Here is a 21,646-nt window from a genome sequence, read left to right on the forward strand (position 1 = left end):
GCAAGGACATGGGTAAGTCCTCCCATGTCCGTCCCCCGACGGAGTAAATAAAACTGTGCAGACAATTAAGTTTGTTTTCCCTGTGCTCATTCTTTTTTACTCTCTCCACACTACATGCCCCGGTGCAGCTCCCCCAGCACCACTCCACCCACAATCCAATTCTACGTTACGGTTATGGCCAAGTCGAGCAGGTAATGGATTTTGGGTCAGGTATGCTTTGCTCTGCTTCTGGCCAAGAAATAGCACTAATTGCTGTTACAGGAAATGCATGCAATTGACTTTTTCTAGGGTGGTAAACTGCATTTTGGTAAGCCTGGATGATGTTTTGGGGGTCTGCTAGGACCCTGGATGATTTTGAATACTGCTTTCGATTAACAGAACCAATAGCAGTGGAGATAATTACCTCTTAACCTCATAAAGGAGTTCAAATCGAAGATCTTTTGACACTACTCTGATCTCTGGTAATTACCCATTCAAATAATTCTCTGTCTCAGTTCCTTCTTATTTCACTCACTGGATAGATGGCTAATAAATTACATCTCACCTGACAATGGGTGCTCCATCCACAATTGTTGGCCAGTAAGTGCTCTCTCCATTCACAATTTTCGTCTTCGATTGTCATTGCGCTGACCTGCTCAACAAAAGTCAACTTCTGTCTCTGCCTCTGCCTCTGCCTCTGCCTCTTCCCTGCCCTATCTCTATTCATTCCTCTTCGTTTAGTTGACAGCGCCCACCCCTCAGTTTCTCTCTCATTTACATTCAATTGACAGCGCTCAATGGCGGAGAGAGAGAGAGAGTCGTCTTCGTGGGAGGGGGAGCCAAAACGGTACGCTTTTGTCTTTTGGCAATCTTTCGCTCTCTTTGTTGTTGCTGTACCGTTTTATTGTTTTGTTCCCTTTTCTGATTTAATAAAATGATAACGGCGGAGAAGCAGAAGAATCAGCAGCAAGTGCAGCTCCCAGAAGCAACGGGATTAATATTATTGGTTGCGATTTTACAGAAACAAACACTGAGAGAACTTATGGATTGATGAATTTCTGCACAACTTTGCGGCTGATCTGATCAACATTCGGCAAATGGAACTTCACACTGAGACTAAGAATATAAATGCCTGAATTTATTTCTCTGAGTGTACGCTCTCGCTTTGACAATCAATTGTGCAATCGAAAATGATATTCTGCCCTTTGGCCCTACCATTTCTTCAATGTGTGTGATTGTCCTACTTACTATTCCGTTTCGTTTGTTATCTTTTGGCTAGTTGATTGCTTCCGTTTCTCTGTTTCTACACTCCTTCGCTTAGTTCTTTTGTATTTCTGTTTATTTCGTATCACATTTTGTATTCGTTCTGGCTTTCGCTTTCATTCTGTGTTAATTACCAATTTAAATGCAAACTTAGCCCGCTTCCTGATGAAGATGAATGTTCAGCTCCTGACACTGGCGAGGAAAGGCGAACAAAGGCGACGTGTCCCATTGTTGGCTGACAAAACTTGTCAAGAGCTTTCTGCTTGACTTTTTTTGTTTTTTCAAGGTCCCTCACTGACTAAGTTGGCAATGAGACCAGGCCCACTGATAGGTGGTTTGGGTCCTTTCTGCTCATTTTTCACATGGTTGGCCAATGAAGTGGCCTCAAGGTTAGAGGTTAGAGTAGTTCTTGAGACCTCCCAAGGAGGGTTCAATTAAACTTTCCAGTTTCCATTCTCAATTTCAGTCCAGTCAGCACCCATCCAGCCATCAATTAATCAATCAATCAAAACAGAGCAATGACAAACTGCACAGCACTGCACCGCACTACATAAACAAGCAATGGCATACATAAATAACCCCATTACAAAGCTAATTACATTCAATAACAGTTTTATTGCTCTGCCAACAGAGCAAAAATTGTGGCAAACGACCGCGATATCGATCTCTGGACTGGTTGTTCCCCAACTTGTTGACAAGGGGCAATTACAGACCAACAAAATGCATTGACAACGGCAAACCACTGCGGGACCAAGAAAATTTATAGAAAACTAGATAATTGAAAGCGAGTGGCTGCCCACGCAAAAGCAAACACTGCAGTTTGCTGGCCAACTAACGGCAGGCGGAGAGACTGCAGAAGTGCCTGCCTGCTGCCGCCCACAGAAAAGTGGAAGATAGGGCTGGGCACAGAGATCCCTGCTTGACCCAACTTTGTTCCCACACACACACAGCTCCTTAAACTGTCTCGACTGGCTCTGTCTCTCTCTCTCTTGCTGTCAGTTGGGTGCTGGCCCACACTCTGGTGCTTTGTAATTAATTATTTGATAAAAGTACAAGCATTTAGTCAATTAAAACTAAATTTATGCCAAACGTTATCTGATGCTGACAAAAGGCGTGATTTATGCGAGAGTGTATGCGTGTGTGTGTGTGTGTGTGTGTGTGTGTGTGAACAAGTATGTGTGAGAGTTGACTTTTTCTCTTTTCTTTTGTATTTTTATCTCTTGCTAAAGTTTTTAAGCAGGCTTAACTGCAATTTCATTTCCAGTCTCAGTGGAAACAGGCTCTTAAGGGGGAAACAATATTCATTTACCACCGTAGGGACTCATCACAAGACGCGATCACAAGATTTTTCAAGAAGTACAACAATTTTCAATAAATATTCCCACTACTCTTTCGTTTAAACTGTTAAATTTGCATACTTGTAGAAATCATTTACATGCTTCGTTCCCTGCCACCCTCGCAAAGAGCAATCAATCAAATAAAAAAAGCAAAAGAAAAATCCCACCCTCTGCGGGATCCGCCAATTTAAACGCTCATTAAAGGACAATCTACCGAACGGGGGGGCATGGTGCTGCTTTCCTGCCTGAATAGGAACTGCCTCTACAAGCTGCATAGCTCTACAATTTGCTAATGTTGACGCCATTATTGCATAATTTTCGTCAAGTGGGCGGGGCAGTCGGCAACGGCGGCGGTCATTTGTATAGCAAACCGCAAATGTCGGCCCAGCGTTGGGGGTTTCCTTGCCTCCTTTCTATGTTCTCTGTTGCTTTCTTTTTTGACAGTTTCCGCGTCATTTTTCTATTCCCGTGCAGAGGGAGGGGGAATCCTGCCGTAGCGGGTTGGCATTGGGGGGACGGAGGTGCAGGCCAGACTTCGTCATTATTTTGGCATTATGTGTGTGGTGGTTGGAAGGGAGGAGAGAGGCCGGGTGGACGGCTGGGTGGTTCCAGCAAGTTTTGGTCTCTCGCAAACATTCGTAAATGTCATTAACAGTTGTAACGGCTTTGTGCCACGCCCACACCACACAACTTTGTGCGGTGAGGGGCTCGGTAAAGTCCTGCACAGGGCATCGGATGGGGGGTGGGTAGCAGGGGCATTTTTACACAAAATTACTTCTTTTATTCGTTGGCTGACATTCATCATCATCATCCAACCACATTTTGTGGCAAAAGGCATGAAATATGCTCCATCATATTTTATATTTGGCTTCAACTTGAAATCAAGTTAAGGGCGGACTTGACCTTAAAGATAAGGAAGTTTGCACTAAACAAGAACTTTAATCGCTGCACTTAAACCTTAGAAAACTAGATTTTTGTAGCATTAAAGCTTAGGAGTATTCATAATGCATAAGTCATTCAATTTTTAGAGATCCGCCTGTATTATCAGGAAGATATTTCTCACAAGCAATGAACCACTTTTAATCCTTTAACTCCCTCAAATTACACAATAATTAAACCCTTTGTTGTGCGTTTCTTTATAGTATAGAAACTAAGGATTTATTTAATTGATATTTAAATATATAAAGTAATTGCTACAAGTGTAAGTATGTTTTATACAGAGAGTAGTCAATATGGTGTCTTAATCTTAAGCGTACAGCCTATTGTACATATAAATGTTCGTATAGCTACTATTATATGAGCTTAACTAAGCTTATTTAAGTTTAAATGTAGTTGTGTTAATTGTCCGTTGGTGAAAATATAATCAAATTTTGTACTAAAATCAATGAGAGATGGTGTTGTGGTTGTGGTAAATTGATGCACGAGTATTGATATATACAATTCGAAACATAAAATAAAACAAAGCCAAAATGGTCACAGAAATAAAAATAAACTCGAAAACTGAACTGAAAATAAACTATAGAATGGGATATCTTAGAAGATCTTCGGCAGAATGGAGTACCGCACCCGGGCGCAGTAGCGATTCCATGCAGAGTGGTAGCGCGCATGGTTGCGGGCATTCGAGCGTGTTGTGCGGTGCAGCAGCACCAGGATGAGCAGTCCCAGGCCCAGGACTGGGGGCCAGGCCAGACGCAGCGCCATGGGAGTGGCCAGAGCCACCAATGCAATGATGTCGCCCAAGTAGTTGGGCTGACGCACATGGCCCCAGAGGCCGGTCAACAGAATTCGATTGCCCTGGAAGGTGTGAATCGTCTCGATGTTGGCAAAGATGGGGCTCTGCGAGTTAAGCCTGTACTTGTACTTGTAGGCGCTGCTGAAGCGCTTCACGCAGAGGCCGAGCAGCAGCAGGGCGACCACTCCGATGGGCGCATACCAGCAGGTGATGGGCACACGCTGATCGTAAAAGTATTTCGTCACGGCTGTCAGCAGGTAGGGTGTGGACGCATAGCGCAGCAGCAGGAGACTGCCGTAGCCCTCGTACTGCAGCTCGAAGGACGAGCTCAAATGATGCTCAAAGACAATAGCGTCGAGTACGTAGAGCATCAGGCAGCTGGCCGAGAGCAAAGTGCCCGGATCGTACTGAATGTTGTTGAAGTAATATTTCGCCAGGGTAATTCCGTCCGACATGGGATGCGGCTTGGGCCACTGCAGGGTCTGGTAGATGTAACATGTTGCATACAGCAGGGTGCTGATCAAGGACAGACGATAGTAGTATTGCTTCCAGTCCACTCGTCCCATCCACTTGGGGTTCAGCTGCCTGCCGAGGGCAAAATCAACCACAAAGCTCCCGGTGCGGCCGTATTCGTTCGACACATTGTGCCTGAGCACATTGTACTTGGCAGTGTCCACGCGCCAATAGCTCCAGGCAGCCGCCACGAAGGCACTCACAATCCCAAAGATGCAGAAGCGCAGATAGTGACGCAATATATAGCTGACGACGGGATACTTCCTATACTCGGCATAGCCACCGGCAATAATCAGCACCAAAGCCACGGCCAACGAGTTGAATTTGTAGGTTTCCCGGGTGAGATGCACACGCCGTCCCGGCAACAGGGCCACCAGCAGGAAGACAGCCACTTGGTATGCCACATAGGAGCCCACCACTCGGACCTGGAACACCTGGCGCGACAGATAGTTCCAGTCGATCAGAACTGCTAGATTGACATTCTTGAATTGGCAAGCGTTGCGCGCCGCGCAGCTCCATGTGAGATAGTAGACACAAAAGGGCACCAAAAGCAGCAGCAGGAAGGCTCCCAGCCGGCCGCCAAACTCCTCGGGCGACTTCATCTGGCGACACGAGGTTTCGCCCAGATTGGTCGATTGTCGTGTGTCATTGAAGCTGCGGAACTCGTCCTCCTCCTGTTCATCCTCCTCGTACAGATCCTCCTCCCCCGTGGAGTAGCTCTGCTTCGATGACTTCTCATCCTCGTATACCGATCGCGACAAACTTCTACTGTAGCGACTGCCATCCTCTGTGTTGGTCGCTTTGGTTCCGCCCAAATTCGAAAAGGTCTTCGACACGGATCGCCGCAATCCCTCTGTGATCCGTTTGCGTAAAGCGTTCATATCCACTTCGCCCCCGCCTTCGCTGCGTATTTCAATGTGTTCCGTAATTGTGCTGCTGCTGCTGTATGTTTTCACCGCGCTGCTATTCACGGAGCTGGTGTTGAAGGATTTGTTGGGTGCCCGGCTGGCGGTATTGGTGGTGAGGGTCATGGGCAAATTGCTTGTCGCTTGCCGCACGGGCGCTGATTCCTGCAAGGAATAGGCGGTGAGTAAAGCTTCACATGGATTATATCGCTTATCGAAGCCAAAGCACAACATTCTTTTACTGATAATTCTCAGAATTCCGTGCAGGGCTGAGGCTAACCCTCGTATAGATAAGGGCCCACCAATTGTTGATCTTGATAGCGACTTTATTGGCTAAAATTAGATTTTCACTCACCTCAGGAACCTCTCTGATGGGTGTTGGCGACTTGATCGATGTCTTGCCGTGCAGAGATGAAGTTAACGGTCCAACCGAGGAGCGAGGTCGGCTGGAGCGCCTTGTGCGTGGTCCCACCTCTAATTCTGGGATCGGTTGTATGGCCTTGTTGCGCGAGGGCGAGACACGTGTTCGGGTCGCAGGGCCACTGGCGGCTGCAGCTGCCAGTGAGCCAGCCCGCCGGGTAACGGGCAGAAGGCTCGGCTGTGTGGAGGCAACAGGAGCGGCTGCAGTCTCATCGCGACGCGGGCGTCTCAGGCGTCGGTCCATGTCAGATTTCTATTATGTCTGCTCAAAAACGTGCTGTAACAAAGTGAGAATATTTGTGTATGCATTAAAATATGTATAAAAGCGAGTGCTATATTTTATTTATAGTTATCGTACACACACAAACACACACGAAGGCCGCAGAGGGCGGAGAAAACGATTTATTTGTGTCTGCAGTTTGGCGCGCTGAAAACAAGTCCCGTCCCTAAGCGACTGTACCCGGCACCAGCGGCAGAGCATTGACTGCAGAAGCGGCCCGCTCTCTTTGTCGTTAGAATTTGCACACACGCCCCGATCCTCCCACTTTTAATCATTCAAAAGGTGTTCAACTTACTTTCTGCTTGAATTTATAATTGATTTTAATGGCAACTTTCACATATAATGATGAAAAAACCACTCGTAAAAAAAGACGCGCGTCTGCTGCCGAAGATGTGGAAATTTTGTTGTAAAACTTATCGATAAAATATACCGAAATTTGACTTCTCATTTTTAAAATATACCGTAAAGATACAATAAATCTTAAAACATTTTCCTCGCCTTCCTATTCTATTTATTATTACTAGCTGGTTAAAGTTACTATAATTGTATCAATTTTATCAATCAACTCTACACAAGATTGGCTAGGTTTTTGTGGAAATTTTGTTGAGCTGCTTACTCGCCGTTATATTTTCGTGTTCTGGTATTTTGGCAAACGTGTGCGTTAAACAGTACGGAATGTATTTTTCACAATCGAATGTTTGTCAACGCTTTTAATGCATGCAAAATAGCTCAATTAAAATCAGTTGCTAGAAACCACAATTTTAATTGTTTTTGTAAAGTATAAAACTCATTTGAGATCATTCTAGGCAACAGCAGAGTATTATTCAAGTACGCGCCAAATAGCCAGCAAGTCTATCGAATAGTCCAGATACCAACATCATGAGAACACTCCTTAACAGCACTGTTCCAGGCACTTTCGGTATTTTTTAGCAGATTCTGGCCACCCTCAAAGATATAACAAAAGGAAAAAAATTTAAATTAATACGGAATTTGCGAACATTTTCCTGTCACTTGAGAAAAATTGTAAGTACACACACACACACACACACACACAAGATAGAAGGAGCATCCGAATTGCAGTGCAAAATGTTGCACAATCAAAATTCCTTGTCCTAATTTGTTCTGAAAACGTCTCTCTCACCGCCTCCACAAAACTCATCACCAAAAAAAAAAACATCGATTGCTGTCAGTCCGACAAAAAGAGGAGGCCCCGACCAGACGAGACCAGACCCCGCCAGAAGGAATAGCATAGTGAAGAACAATGGCGACCCCCCAATCGCCCACACCCATGTTCAATGGACTGGATGACGATCTCTATAACGAGGCCAAATTCGCACACGAAATCAACGACAAAATGCGCGTACCCAAGCGCATAAAGGCCACGGGCGAATACTCTGACGAGGACTTGCTGCTGTCCAACCAGAATGGGAATCAGTTCATCAGCTCTTGGAACTACCACGACAAGATCGACATGAATGTGCCCGACCGGATTGTGGTGCTGGGGCACAATCAGCATCTAGAGACGCGCTCGGCACCGCGCGAAATACAGCTGGAGAACTCTATTTTACCCAAGAATCCCTCGGCGAGCTTTGCCCGCGTCCAGACACCACCGCGTGTCATCACACTCACCGATCATCACTTCCCATCGGCCTCCGAGGAGAGCTCACCCATCAGGGCCAACGGCCATCACGTTTATGGCCAGGATCAGGACTATGACGAGGAGGACGAGCAAGGGAATGCCACGCAATACGTGCGCGCCAATGGCACGGCCCGCATGGGCTTCCACACAAACGATGCAAACTCCGTGGAGTCCGATTCGCAGGTAAGCACTTGGGGTTAAGCCACTCGACTTATCAGCAAACTCATGCAGGCCATGACGAAATGCGATCGACGTCTGTAGTAAAAGCTCGCCTCGCTCAACACACAGACCGTCTGACTTTCCAGCGATTAACGACAGCTGCTTTTATTGATTTCTAGTACTATTTCGGGTGATAAGTCGCCCTCTCCTCTAGTCACTGGAGTAACCGGGAGCCTCCGTCTCGGGGTGCGATTGTTCCTCGTCGTTGTGTGGCTCGCCCGGGTTCTTGGGCTTCTTGGCAAAGGCCCGACACTTCCAGATGTCCACCTCGGTGGCCTGACACTTGCGAAAATCAAAGTCGCACAAGCCCAGGCTGTGGCTATTGTCACTGGCCTCAAAGTAGTGCAGACCGCGACCAATCTTGATCACCACACCCGAGCTGAGCACGATCTTGCGGTCGTGCAGGGTGTCGTCCATTTGGTAGTGCAGCTGAATGTTGCCGGTGGCCAGATCTGAGCGTATCTGTTCTAGGATGAGCTGCTGGTTCCTGGGCACAACGGGATCTGGACGGGTGGTGAGGCGAATGTACTTCAAAAAGCGACAGTTCTTGACCAGCACTTCCAGGAAGTTCAGTAGATTCCGAATATGATTCTGGTCCGTCAGGTGCGGCTCATTGATGTGCGCCTCCTTGACACTGTCGTCCAGATAGGCCCCGAACAGTCGCTGATAGCTCTTGCCGCGCGAATCACGCTCAATGCTGATGTGGTCCAGCACCCTGCTGGCTTGCAAGTGGCTCTTCACCTGATCCCTAAGCTGCTTGGCCCGGGACTCGTATATCATCATATACTTGCCGCACAGCTGCCTCTTGTTGGGCTCCGTCTCGCACATCTGATTCAGCTTGTAGATGCTCTCCTCGTACAACAGAATGGCCTCCATAATGTGTCCCGTCTGCTCGCACTTCATCGCACTGATAATTGGCTCAAGTTTGGGCGGCTCCTCCTCATCGTCGGCGTGGGGGAAGGGCTGATGTGACATTGTAGAGGCCAAAAGTGTGGCTTAGATTTTGTTAAACTGAGAATTTTCGTTAGTTTTGTGAAACTGACACTGACACTGGGCACTGTCTGCTGTGCAGAGGCAAACCCATTGTAGCTTCTATAATTTTGTATTTTCCGATTTCTGGCCAAGTTATTAATGTTCGAATCCATTTCCTCCTATAGCTAACCACCGGCAGTGCCAGCAAACGTTCTCAGCTGAATCTGCAGCAGCAGCACAACAATCTGGATGCCTCGATGCTGGCCCAGCGTGAGGGCACGCCAATGGGCGAGTTGACGCCCCACGAGGAGATCCTGTATCTACGCCGGCAGCTGGCCAAGCTAAATCGCCGGGTGCTCAACATTGAGATCAACAACGAGCAGCGCATGCAGCGGGAGAAGATCGTCTATTGCCTGGGCCTGGCCTACTTTGTGCTGAAGACAATATTCTGGCTGAATCGCAATTAGACGGACAAGGTGCTCCGGTCCACAAGGAAAATGTGGATAATGGCACAGACCCCACCCACTTGGACACCCCCTGGAACAGCTCCCAATCGTTTCATATCCATTTTTATTTCATCTTCTGTGGAATGGCTCTGAGAGAGACTTGTTTGTTTTGTTGTTCGCCATAATTCGTAGATTAAGCTCTGTAATAAACTAAGCGCAACACCTCCACTATGTGTCCCAACTGATAAAAAACAAAGAAAGAAAAGGCGAAGGACTTCTCAACTTAACTACCAAGATCTGAAAACACTTAAGGATAGGAGCGTAGCCGCCCAACTCAATATATACCATATATGTAAGCTTTAATCTTTGTATGTTTCACCCATAATCGAATCGCAAGAATCAAACCCAACACCATCATCCTTCTCCTCCTCATCCATTGGCACTGAATCGACAGATATTGTTTGTAGGGTTGTGTTGTGTTTTATATTTGTTAATCATTGATAATCCCAAAGTGAATACAAAAACTCCTAAAGGTATTTTGGGGTGCTAACCCATACGATATATAGATAAATATATATATAGAACTAAATCCCACATGAATCGTTGGAATAGTGATTTTTTGCATAACGCATAACAAAGAACGGAGCAAATTCATTGAATTCGTATTGATATTTAAAATAAAGAAGAGGTTAAAACAAACACTCGTGTTTCATTGATGGTGGAAAGTGTGAAGGGTGCAAGGCTAGCCCAAAAATAATTATTCGCGGGATTGAACCCATTGTTTAACGCATTTAAAAAATGTATTTTTCGCTTTATTTTGTTGGTTTCTCATTAAATTATATGTATGTATAATTATCAATTAAATCTACCGATTAAATGCAATTACATCTGCTTTCTCCCCAAAACTCATCCTCTACCTTCTGGCTTCTTCGGCTACACATCTTTTTTTTACATAACAAGACGTTTTAAACATTATTCAAGTTTAATGCAATTACGAACTGACGAAAAGACCTGAGCGATATTTCGTTTTTTTCATTTGCGGGGTGTTGTGTTGTGTGTGTATAAAGTGGATCTCTAATCTTATACTCTGGAGGCCCTGCATTTGTACAACGCTACAATCTAATCGAAAACATCCACCGGGAGAACTTGTTTTCATATTTTTTTATTTTTAATGGAATTATTTTATCGTTTACTTTACAATTGTTATACGCAAGAAAAGTTTCTTCTCCTCGCCGCAGAAGAGATCGCGTGGGGAAAAACACCTTTAACGTGCTCCCCTTCCTACTATTCGGTCAACTTTTGTTGTTTTTTTGTGGGTTGTGTCTATCTCTCTTGGTGTATAGGTCATTATAAATGAAACGATTCCTAAGACTTAAATTCATATGTATAAATACAAGTTTTCTTATTTTTTGTGGTTGATTGGCTCTCCTCCCTTTCTGCCGTCGCCGGCAACTGCAACAGTCCATGCAGTTTGGTGTTCTTTTTTCTGATGGATGATCTATCGATTTGTGTGTGTGTGTGTTTGTTCTATTATAAGGTTGGTGTGAAGGGACTCTGCGTGGTGTGTGTGGTGTTCGCATTGCAGGTAAAATCTTCGATCCACTGATGTTGTAGTGTTTACTTTTTTGACTGGTGATGGATAACTGATGGTGAATGCGAGATGGTCATTGAAAGAACCATCCTACTCGCTCTCATCATCATCATCGTCGTCAGAGTCATCCTTCTTGGTCTTCTTTGCTGGTTTTTTCGCAGGCTTCGAGCGTTTCTTGGCATTGCCATTGGCGGAATTACTACCACCATTAGCCTCAAACTCCTTGACGGCACGATCGTAATCATCCTTAGCCTTGGCAGCCTTTGCCTCCCACTCCTGCAGATAACAAAGAATACATTATTACCGACTCCCAGAGAATCTTTCAGCTTTCCGTGTACTCACCGACTTGTCCTTCATGGCTCTCCATAATTCTCCTCCGCGCTTGGCCACCTCGGTGACCTTGATGCCGGGAGTCTCGCGCTTGATGCCTTCGCGGGCACTGTTCAGCCACAGCATGTATGCAGAAAGAGGACGTTTTGGTTTATCGGCCATAATTATTTTGTATTTGTCTGTTACTATTTATAGAGAATACAACTATTTTATGCTTGCTTCAAGCTGAAAAGAAGAGAACGTAAAGTTAGTATGAAACAATAATCAAAAGAAGTAAGACTGCAATAAAATTCAATTTTTAAATAGGCGAACTTTCAGAATTATTTTTCAGAAGCGCGCGCCATGTTCCTGTACCAAAACGCTAAGGCAAGAGCAGAGCGGAGAAAGAAGCCACCACCAGCACAGAGACCCTAGCAATGGCGAAACAAAAGAGACGGCAATACTGCTTCTGCTGCTGCTCTGCCCGCGTCAACATTGACGCTCAGAAAAAATGCGCGCGCGCGCTCTTGCTGCTTCTTGTATGTTTCTGTACAAACGCGCGCGCCGCTTAATAATTAATACGAATATTAATTGAAGTTTTACAACATTAAATATGTTTCCAAACATAGGAAAATTTTAGAGACTTTATATTATTTTCCCCCCGCAAAGATAGCCAGAGAGCAGTCAGCGAAACAGCGAGTACAAAACGGAACGGAATGGCAACACTTGGCTTTTTCTGTATGCCATAGCCACAGCACAGCGAGGGCCTGCTGGTACAGGCTCTCCAAAGCAACGCTACGAAGAGATTGACAAAGCAAAGGGAAACCCTGAACAAAGTGTGATACATTTTTTTATGAAAATACACATTTATGCTAGGAAATTAGCCATAAGAATGACTGGCAAACCTTGAACGCAACTCTACTGAGTATTAACATTAGGAAGAGAGGATTTGTTAAGCAGAAAAATAACTGCGAATCGAGTCTCTTGAAGTCTCGACTATTTATGGCAAAATAAAGCCAAATTTAAATGCACAACTTTATGAAGCACTGGGGGTATACATTAACCGACACTATTATTATATTTCTCTTTCAATTATTTTATACTTTTGCTTCAGACGAAGGCGTTTAAAGCGTTTACCAACCTCTATCGAACTGAACGAGGTGGCGTCGCGCTAGCCAGGGCGAAGGCAGCATCAGCACACGTACAGGCGCTGCCGCAGTCGACGCAGACGCTGACAGAGGTGCAAAAACTATTCGCGGCGGCAGATGGCCTGAGAGACAAAGAGAGGGAACGGCGTTCGTCGCGTCCCTGTGACTGTAGCGGCGTTGAACAACAAATATTTTAAATTAAGGAAACGTTTTAATGCAACCTTTACATTTTAAACTATTCAATATTTCTAGAATTTCGGTTGAGAAAAAAAAACGAAATGCATTTGCAAAGAAATCAGAGATTGAGAGAGAAACGCGCTCTCTTTTTTGTGTCGCCGCTCTCGCACTCTCTGTAACCGGCGAATGAAAAGAGAAGCGCTAAATGCCGAATAAAAACAAAAGGAAAATGCATGAAATATGGAAAAGGCGCGCATTTAAACAGCGTGGCGTTCTAATAAACAATTCGAGAATTTTTCCTACAGAAAGTTAAACAAAAATAACACATTTCTACGCAAATTTCAATGGCAGCCATGTTTGACTCGCCACCAGCCTGAAGGCAAAATGGCAACGCTTTCTCTCGTTCAATACTATTTTCCTTTCTCTGCGGTACAGCGTCGGCCTGAGACCGCGTTTCTGTTCAGTTTTTTCGGCAGCCACTTTAAATTTCTCACTAGCGTTGATTCAGGGGTAAAACAAATGTCAGCGAATGTTCACTTCTTCACAAGGGGTAAATCTCTATGTTTTCTCTATTATCAACTATTGCACTGTTTCCTATTTATATATTTAATATTTATTCACAATTTCAGGAGTTATTCCATATTTCACCAACCTTATTCGTGTGTTGCGCAAATGAAACTGTACGGGCACTAGCGTCTGTCGATGGAAGGAAAGCGAGTAGGTAAGAAATATGCCGACTGGCAGCGACGGCGACGTCGGCAGCGACGCGAGCGAACTCGGCGTCAGCGTGAGCCTGTGCGCTTGTGTTGGTGAGAGAGCAGTTGAGAATTTCAAACGCAAAAGGGAACATGATAAATGGCACTGTAAAAACAAATAAAACGCGATGGATGCGATAATAGACGTAATATCACAAATCCCAGTGAATATGCAGGCCAGAAAGCATTTTTCACATCAAATTATGCCAAAATTATAACAATTCTAGATTTTTTTCTTCGACACATACACCAAGCCGTTTGGATGAGTCGTCGTCTCATGCATAGCCTCGCTTCGCTTGCTCTCTCTGGTACACACACAGTTAATGTACGGCCGAGGGTCGCTTTTTAAAAATGGCGCCAAAAATTTATATGCAGCATTCAATAGAAAATTTAAGAAATATTTTAAAAGATATGGCAATTAATAACTGAACAAGAGATTGGCTAAATAAGAGTATGGGGTTTGTATCTATTATCCTAAATTTGTAGGAAATATAAAACCGTGCAAAATCGCATTTGGATGGCCTCTGACGTTTAATTTATGCAGTTTTCTTGACTTTTTAAGGACCCAGCTCTGGTACTTTGATTTATTTTCGTGTGTCATAGCAACCATCAGGAAAACTCCTCCACGCGTTTTGGGCCTGACAGATCGGATAGGTCGACTACTACTTCTTATCGGAAAATCAGTTTAGCTAACAAATTAACCGTTAACGATGGCCACGGCAGACTCCACTTTTCGCCGGCCAGCCCATCAGCAGATGCTGTCAGGCATTTTCCCACCATAAAATCATAAAGAACAGAAAGAAGGCGCAACAAAAGAAAAGAGGGAAAATGGATGCTGAAACTGTCGCTGCAGTTTTTCCTTGTGTGTCCCTCTCGCACAAAGGATAACGATGTCACGCGCTGTTGAAAGTTCACAATAGTCGGGGTTCCACGGTTTGGATCGAGATGGAATGGGCCTTCGCAAGGGAAAGAACATATGCATGTACCACGGTACCTGGCAAAGCAAGGAATAAAGTGGGATGAAGGATGCTCGACTGCATTCCGATGCACCCAGATTGCGTGACCTGAAATTAGGGGAAAATTGTGTGCGCAGCTGCCGTTGGATCGAAAAAAAGCATACATATAAAATCAGTTGAATGTAGCTAATCCAAGCAAAATTCATGCAAAATATGGATCTGTTTACATTTTGCCGATCGTCATATTCCTGCACTGTTATACGAACGAGAATGCAAATTTTTAATAGTTTTCAAAAGTTTTTTGGGACATTCAGTTTTTGGATAATAGTCCATTGTGACAAATGTACATATTTATGTACATACATAAGTACATACATATTTAAATTCCTATGCATACATATGTAGGTACATATGCATGTGCAAGGTGCAGTGGAGACACCGAAACCGCAACACCAGTGACGTCTTCTGAGAGAGCTTCCAGCTTGCGCATGACTCTCCTCTCTCGCAGCGACAGCAGCGGCGGCGGCTACAGAAAAGCAGAAAAGCAAAGAGTCCGAAATTCAACAGCTTGATAAAGCATATTTTATTCGCTTTGGTATTGAATAAAAGCGCCTAAAATAAATACTCTGATTCAGTTTTTATAATATTTATTTACAACCTTTAAAAAATAGTTTGAGCTTGTTTATGGAAATTAAATTTACTAACAAAAATCAGCATAAAAAGTGTGATCAAAATACTTTGAGTATGAATCTTTTTTCTTCCTATAAGCACAGAATTGCGAACCGTATGCAGTACGGAGAAGCATGCTAGCACGGTACACGAAACTTTGCTTCGCGAGAGCAATACAAAGACAAGAGAGGGAGAAATATGGAAAAAGCTGCATCAGTTGGCAGCGCGTGCTTCGACAGAGAGGTTATCGAGTGTGCTTTGTGCTTTTGTGCTGGCTGGAACGACACATACAGTGAAACCGCAGAGAGATGACCTACCGGGGAGCGTTGACAGTCGGACTGCCCTTCCGGTTCACCGATGAGCGGACCCTCAAGTTTGTGGAGCTCTATGGGCGGGAGCCTTGCTTGTGGAACAAGAGGCCCTACCTGAGGGGGGCAAGGAACGCTGCCTACAAGCGGATCCTGGCCGGGATCAATGCCAATATTGATCGGGGGGAAAACGAACTCTCTATCCAGGGGGTCAAGATAAAGATCAAGAATCTACGAACCAGTTACCATCAGGAGCTCAAGAAGATCAAATCAAGCACTAGACGCTATCATCCCAAGATGCCGTGGTTCGCACCACTGCACAAGTTCCTGGCGGAGTTCGTCGACACGGTACATTATTAGATCCTGCAGATCCCTCGATCTGCCATGAAAAATCCTAACCTCAAATCAATTTATTTTACCGTTAGAGCGATCAAGATGCTACGGAAACGCCGCAACTAAAGCGACTGTCTGTACGTCTCCACCGCCTGAAGCCTATAAAGCTGCAGGACGGGGTCAAGCAGGAGCCTGTGGAGGATAGCGTCACCACAGAGCCGGACACTACTCCAACAGCGCCGCCGTTGGTCACCGTTCTTCCCGTGAACATGCCAACTGAACATCATCCACCCACTCCACCGCCGTCTCTGCCGAAGGTCCCAGAGGTCACCGCAATGCCATCCTCATACTTTGACCGCAACGAGACCCGTGGTGAAGACGAGTTCACATTCTTTGGAATGAGCGTGGCTGCCCAGCTCCGTAATATGCCAATATCCAATGCCATGGTCATGCAGTCCAAGATCCAGTACATACTCTCGATAGAGCGTCGCAAGATCATCGGACATGGGGGCGAGATGAATATTTTTAACTAATACGCCTTCCTAATCAACATGAAGTGATCGTTAAGTGCTCCTGATACTCTTACAAATGATTTACTACTTCGGTTGTGATTACGTTAAAGTTTTTTATATTATTTCAACCTCTGAATATGTACAATTTTATAAACTATTACAACTTTTTTTGTATTGTATTTTGATTGTATTGCATACAATCTTGTGTTTTTAACTATTTTCTTAGACTTATTTTAATTTGAATTTGCTTTTTATTAAATTAAGAGATCGATATTAAAAGGGTATCAAAAGTTTTAGTCTACATATCAATGTTAAATGCATTCTTTCAGCATTTTTTTTTTTCGATGTCTTCTCTACCCGTAAACAGCTGTTTCCCTTAACGGCATCAAAATCTAAACAAAAACAATTTCTTGGAAGGGTGATAGTGGCCATATAGAGGTCTGAAGAATCGGACTCCACTGCTCGTATTACTGTGTGTTAACTGGTTCCTATTAACGAGCGATTACTGCTGCGGGGGCAAAAATCAGAAAAAGCAGAGACAGCAACGCCTGAAAAGCAAAAACAACTCAAGTGGGAGAAAGCAAAAGCAGAAACACCGCAGAAGCAACGGCAACAGCGGCAGCAGAAAAAGCATATAATACTGAGAGCGCGGCAGCGCTGCTGGCGTCGCTACCAGCAAATAAAGAGAGAGTCTCTTTCTCGCTCCACGCTCTCTGTGTGTGCGTGTGTGGGTGCCCTATGTAACATGAATGTAAAATACATGTCTTAATTACGCGAATGAACGTAATGAAAATTTGTATCAATCAAAGCTCAAGCTAAAACCAAGTACTGATGCTTTCCCAATTTGAATAACAAATTTTTGTAATTTTTCAGTAAGGTAAGCATGAATCACATGTACAAACATCTAATACACACATATGCAGCACATGGGTTTGAGTGTGTGTGTGAGAACGAACACTCGTTCTGTATATGCTCATTAAATTCTCAAAAAAGAGAGAGAAACTGAGACTCGGAAACCGGACGACAAGGCGACAACGAACTGCTGACTGCGAAACGCATAGCATAGCTGTTGTTATTGTTGTTTCTGCTGTTATTTTATGGCCGAGCACATGCTTATCATCTTTGCGGTTTTTGCATACCCTACCATAGGCCATTGGATTCACTAAAGGTGAGGCGGAACATTTGTATACCCTACATTTTCGCTTCTTTGCCAATAATCAGATACGATCGATCCCTCTGCAGCACTGACTTTTCCTGTACCCCAAGGGATCTGCAACAATCATATGCGAATTGCATGGGCATTCCCGCACCAATCATAAATGCGGCACATCACTCTCCTTTCGCGTCTCCCTTTGAAATTGGGTCACATAGGCACCAGTGGAGTCGTCATGTTGTGTTTTGGTTGCTTTTGCTGTTCTTGTTGCAAATCGCGCCTCGTCAGCATCCAGCATCAGCGCCGCATCGGCCCCCGCCCACACATGCTGCACAACAATAGGACCCGTCCCCTGAAATGTGTTTAAGATACTGAACTTGGCCTTCGAGAGGGTGGGCCGGGCTCAAGGGGGGTTTTACTGGAGTCACTTGCTGCGGGATTGCTGGCCAGTCGAGCTATGGCAACAGAACTACCCACCCCCACCATGAATCCACAATATTTAGCGAGCACACAACTTTCCACACCTTCCCATTCGTACATACCATGTATGTACATGTGTATGTATGAATACATACATCAGCAAAGTTGCGTTGCCATCAGAATCAGTTTCAGCATCAGCTGTTCGGGAGAACCGAACTGGTAGATGGGGACACGAAGGTAGAGACGAGACACAAACAGAAACGGAACGGAACGTAATAGACTTAAGTGAGATGGTAGTAGGCGTTAGCTTTGACATGCCGGTTGACCTGTCTTTGATGTACATATGAATATAAATCAAGTTTTCTAAAAGAAGATTCTTAAAGATATCTTGTCTTTGGGATACAACCATAAATCATTTCCACCTGGAGAACACAGCGATTCCTTGCTGAGTAGCTGCGGAAGGACTGTGTCACGATCCACGGAAGGGCGTTCCAAAAGAGTGACTCTATAAACGATAAACATACATATGTACGTACATACGCTATAGAATACACCCAATAAAATATAACAGTAAAATCAGAAAACCAAGTACATTGGATCCATATGGCAAGCATATTGATTCGAGTAGAGAGGACGCCAATGGAAAATGGCAAACGGCAAAGATGCAACGTTAGGGAAACAGACAACAACAAGTGCCCCTGGTCCCAGTATGTGCCCTGTGACTGCATCCTGCTGTGAATACTAGTGAAGTAGCTGCTGTGCGCCTGTGTGTGTCGCTGTAAGCAGCAAGTCCCATGAAAGGCCCAAAGTACTCGACCATCCATCCACATCCACATCCACACACATACTCGTGCTCGCACGCAACCATGTATTTGCAGGCAAAATGAAGCCAAGTGCCAGATTCAGACCAGCTCCAGGTCCAGGCAAAACAGAAACTAAGCTGGGTACGCGCGAGGATGCGACAAAGGACAGGAAAAGGCACAGGATATGTTTGAGAAGAGAACAACCCAGATAGTACCGATATTCTGTATACTCTAGAGACCACAATTAGATGGAATATGAAGGGAAAACTTTCGATAAGATTATTGGAAGATATGGTAATGTATCCTCCAAGTTAGATCACTGAAAAATGCAAGTATTCTAAGGAATGGATTGGAATGGATATGGATATGAGAGATATCTAGGGATATACAGAACGTTAAAGTTCGAAATGTAGTCCCTGTAGGGCATTTAATTGTCGATCCGATTGTTGCTCCAAAGCACACTTGCATTTTGTTTCTACTACACTCTCTGTCGTTGTCGCACACAGGCTCGTTATATCCACATCCTGAGAAATGTATGTACGCTTCAGCGTCCCCATTTCGATGAAGCGTTTGCCTGCTCTCCGGCTGGATGGCTCGGTCTCGTTAGGCTGTTCGTTTTTGCATACATACTCCTCTCCAGGCGTATGGGACCTCATGCCACCCCTCGGAGAACACCACCCCTTCGCTGCAGCCTTCATCGTCGTCATCATCCGCTCCGTTTCGTCTATGCCCGACAATTGCCACCACCGAGAGCTGCTGCCAGTAGCAGCGTCGGCAGTCGACCCGACTGCTGACTGCAGCCAGCCCGGCCGTATCCCTCACCTTCTCACAGGAACAGAGGCAGAGCCAGAGCCAGAGACAGAGCCAGAGACAGAGACAGAGCCCGAACCCAGCAGAACCCAATACCAAAGCCAGCCCATACATCCCCCATGCCATCCCACACTGCCCCTGCGATATGAACGTTAGCTTTACGGCAGTGGAAGGCAGGCTCTCCTCTCTGTGTGCTGCTACACAGACAAGGCTGAAATGAGACGACAAACAACCATAATAATAATCGACCGACCCACTGGCACTGTGGGCCAAAGCACCATGCAAAAAGTTATACTGTCCAAAAAAATAGACTTGCAAGGCAAAAGCAACAGATTAGCAATGCTAAATGGATACAGAAATATTGTCAGGGATTTCAAATAAAAGCAACCCTTAAATGGTTGTTTTGGAAGAGGTCAATGATCTTCAAAATGGGATCTGTTATCGCAGTAGGTGTATCAGATGCAATTTTATTTTCAAAATTGACAATTGAAGGAAAGTTTCTGTTGCTGTATGCTACTGTAGATGGAAGATATTACTACATATATAATAGTAGTAAATCTATAAAATTCTTCCTTCATTGGATTATTTAGAGTACAGTTTCTTAAAGATCTGAGTTACTATTATATCCATAATTTTTAATTATGCACATATTTTATGAATGTGTATTTGAGATGAGTTACAACTCGTGGAGTTCAAATTGCAACATTTTAGTAAGATCGGGTTTTATCTTTTGAAGTTGCACACATGGTATCTGGCTAATCCGATGAGCGATTCAGCCGGCAGTTCTCCCAACAAATGCACCACCAAGCGGCCGGCAGGCAGGCAGGCAACATGAGACCGGGTCTGGTCTTCTGTCGCATTCATGTCCACAATATCCCATTGCCTTGTATACCCTACAGGCGAATGAGTGGGGAATGTTGATTTCATGCTCTGTGCGCTTTGTGGCTGTTTGTACGCGTAGAGATACAGATACAGTCGCACACACAATGATACAGGCATACACACAGTCCCGTACATAGTACGACAGCAGTGTCGACACGTACAACGGCCGGCCGTCGCCGCCGTCTGTTTGCCTCTCAGCCCCACTGCCCCGCTCCACGCTCCGCGCACCAACAACCAAAACCACTCCATACACTCTCGTTCGTTCGGTGCTTTTCTCGGTTCGTATTTTCGCTGCTACTGTGCCCTGGCTGTAGCTGTACTGCGGTGGGGCTCTACAGCGAGATACAGTCCATACGGACGCGAAAAACATGCGATTCTGGTCGCACCTGGATGTGCGCTATTCTTTGGTTGAACTTTCTTTTACAGATATCTTGGAATTTTGTTTGGGTAGCTACAGATTGAATGATGCCCAATCAAAAGTCGTATTTTTATCTACAAATTGTGATATTTGCTTAAGTGAATTTCATGTTTAGTTTTGAAGTTTTGCCATAACTTATAATCTAGAAAAATTTTTGGTAAATATCTGGGAATCTTTTCCATTTGGTTTTGGTTGAAAATGATTACATTTGATATATCGCTTAATATTTTTAAGGTTTAAATTTATTTTTAAATTGTTGGTATTGTGGTCGTTGGGGTTATCCCATCTATCTCACTCAAAATTCTTTATAACCCATCAAAATGTCTCCCAATTTTGAATGAGGTTTGATAGATTATTCATTTATCAGCATATTCTCATACTTCGTACACCCCATCTCAGGCCTAAAACTATCCAATATTGAAGTACAAAGCAGACCATGCCATGCCATGCCATACATACCGTACCATACCATAGATACAGCAAAAGCAGGCGGCCATATTCAATGCTCTGACTCTGCGCTCTGCGGCTCTGTTGGTGGTGCTGCTGCTGATGTCTCTGCCGCCTCGGTCCCTGGCACCCGGCTTCCGTCCATCTGCCGCGCCGCCTGTGTTCATATAACGAACGAATTTCAGCCATACACCCATACAGCGACAGAGTCGACCAGCCAGGCCAGATACACACGTACTGCTGCCGTACT

At 44.8% G+C, this 21,646-nt stretch overlaps 5 protein-coding genes across 5 annotated transcripts; 2 read left to right on the plus strand and 3 right to left on the minus strand.

The window, feature by feature from the left end:
* Nucleotides 1-3,716: 3,716 nt before the first annotated feature.
* On the minus strand, nucleotides 3,717-6,832 carry LOC117587687 (lamin-B receptor). Its single transcript, XM_034278584.1, has 3 exons — nucleotides 6,725-6,832; nucleotides 6,085-6,426; nucleotides 3,717-5,894 (listed from the first exon to the last, which is right to left on the minus strand). Exons 2-3 carry the CDS (start codon nucleotides 6,391-6,393, stop codon nucleotides 4,113-4,115), a joined length of 2,091 nt encoding a protein of 696 aa, XP_034134475.1. The 5' UTR covers nucleotides 6,394-6,426; nucleotides 6,725-6,832; the 3' UTR covers nucleotides 3,717-4,112.
* A 484-nt stretch (nucleotides 6,833-7,316) lies between these two features.
* LOC117578638 (transport and Golgi organization protein 11) lies at nucleotides 7,317-10,378 on the plus strand. The gene is made up of 3 exons (XM_034264244.1): nucleotides 7,317-7,452; nucleotides 7,620-8,251; nucleotides 9,445-10,378. The coding sequence occupies exons 2-3, from the start codon at nucleotides 7,691-7,693 to the stop codon at nucleotides 9,724-9,726; spliced, it is 843 nt and encodes a 280-aa protein (XP_034120135.1). The 5' UTR covers nucleotides 7,317-7,452; nucleotides 7,620-7,690; the 3' UTR covers nucleotides 9,727-10,378.
* LOC117578639 (MIT domain-containing protein 1) lies at nucleotides 8,363-9,338 on the minus strand. The gene has a single exon (XM_034264245.1). The coding sequence runs from the start codon at nucleotides 9,260-9,262 to the stop codon at nucleotides 8,438-8,440; it is 825 nt and encodes a 274-aa protein (XP_034120136.1). The 5' UTR covers nucleotides 9,263-9,338; the 3' UTR covers nucleotides 8,363-8,437.
* Nucleotides 10,379-10,686: 308 nt separating the features above from the next.
* LOC117578642 (high mobility group protein D) lies at nucleotides 10,687-13,682 on the minus strand. The gene is made up of 3 exons (XM_034264249.1): nucleotides 13,583-13,682; nucleotides 11,639-11,851; nucleotides 10,687-11,572 (listed from the first exon to the last, which is right to left on the minus strand). Exons 2-3 carry the CDS (start codon nucleotides 11,786-11,788, stop codon nucleotides 11,387-11,389), a joined length of 336 nt encoding a protein of 111 aa, XP_034120140.1. The 5' UTR covers nucleotides 11,789-11,851; nucleotides 13,583-13,682; the 3' UTR covers nucleotides 10,687-11,386.
* A 1,823-nt stretch (nucleotides 13,683-15,505) lies between these two features.
* LOC117578640 lies at nucleotides 15,506-16,604 on the plus strand. The gene is made up of 2 exons (XM_034264247.1): nucleotides 15,506-15,966; nucleotides 16,044-16,604. The coding sequence occupies exons 1-2, from the start codon at nucleotides 15,619-15,621 to the stop codon at nucleotides 16,482-16,484; spliced, it is 789 nt and encodes a 262-aa protein (XP_034120138.1). The 5' UTR covers nucleotides 15,506-15,618; the 3' UTR covers nucleotides 16,485-16,604.
* The last annotated feature ends 5,042 nt before the right edge of the window (nucleotides 16,605-21,646 follow it).

Source organism: Drosophila guanche, unplaced genomic scaffold (genome assembly GCF_900245975.1).
Source record: "Drosophila guanche unplaced genomic scaffold, DGUA_6, whole genome shotgun sequence".
Taxonomy (NCBI): Eukaryota; Metazoa; Arthropoda; class Insecta; order Diptera; family Drosophilidae; genus Drosophila; species Drosophila guanche.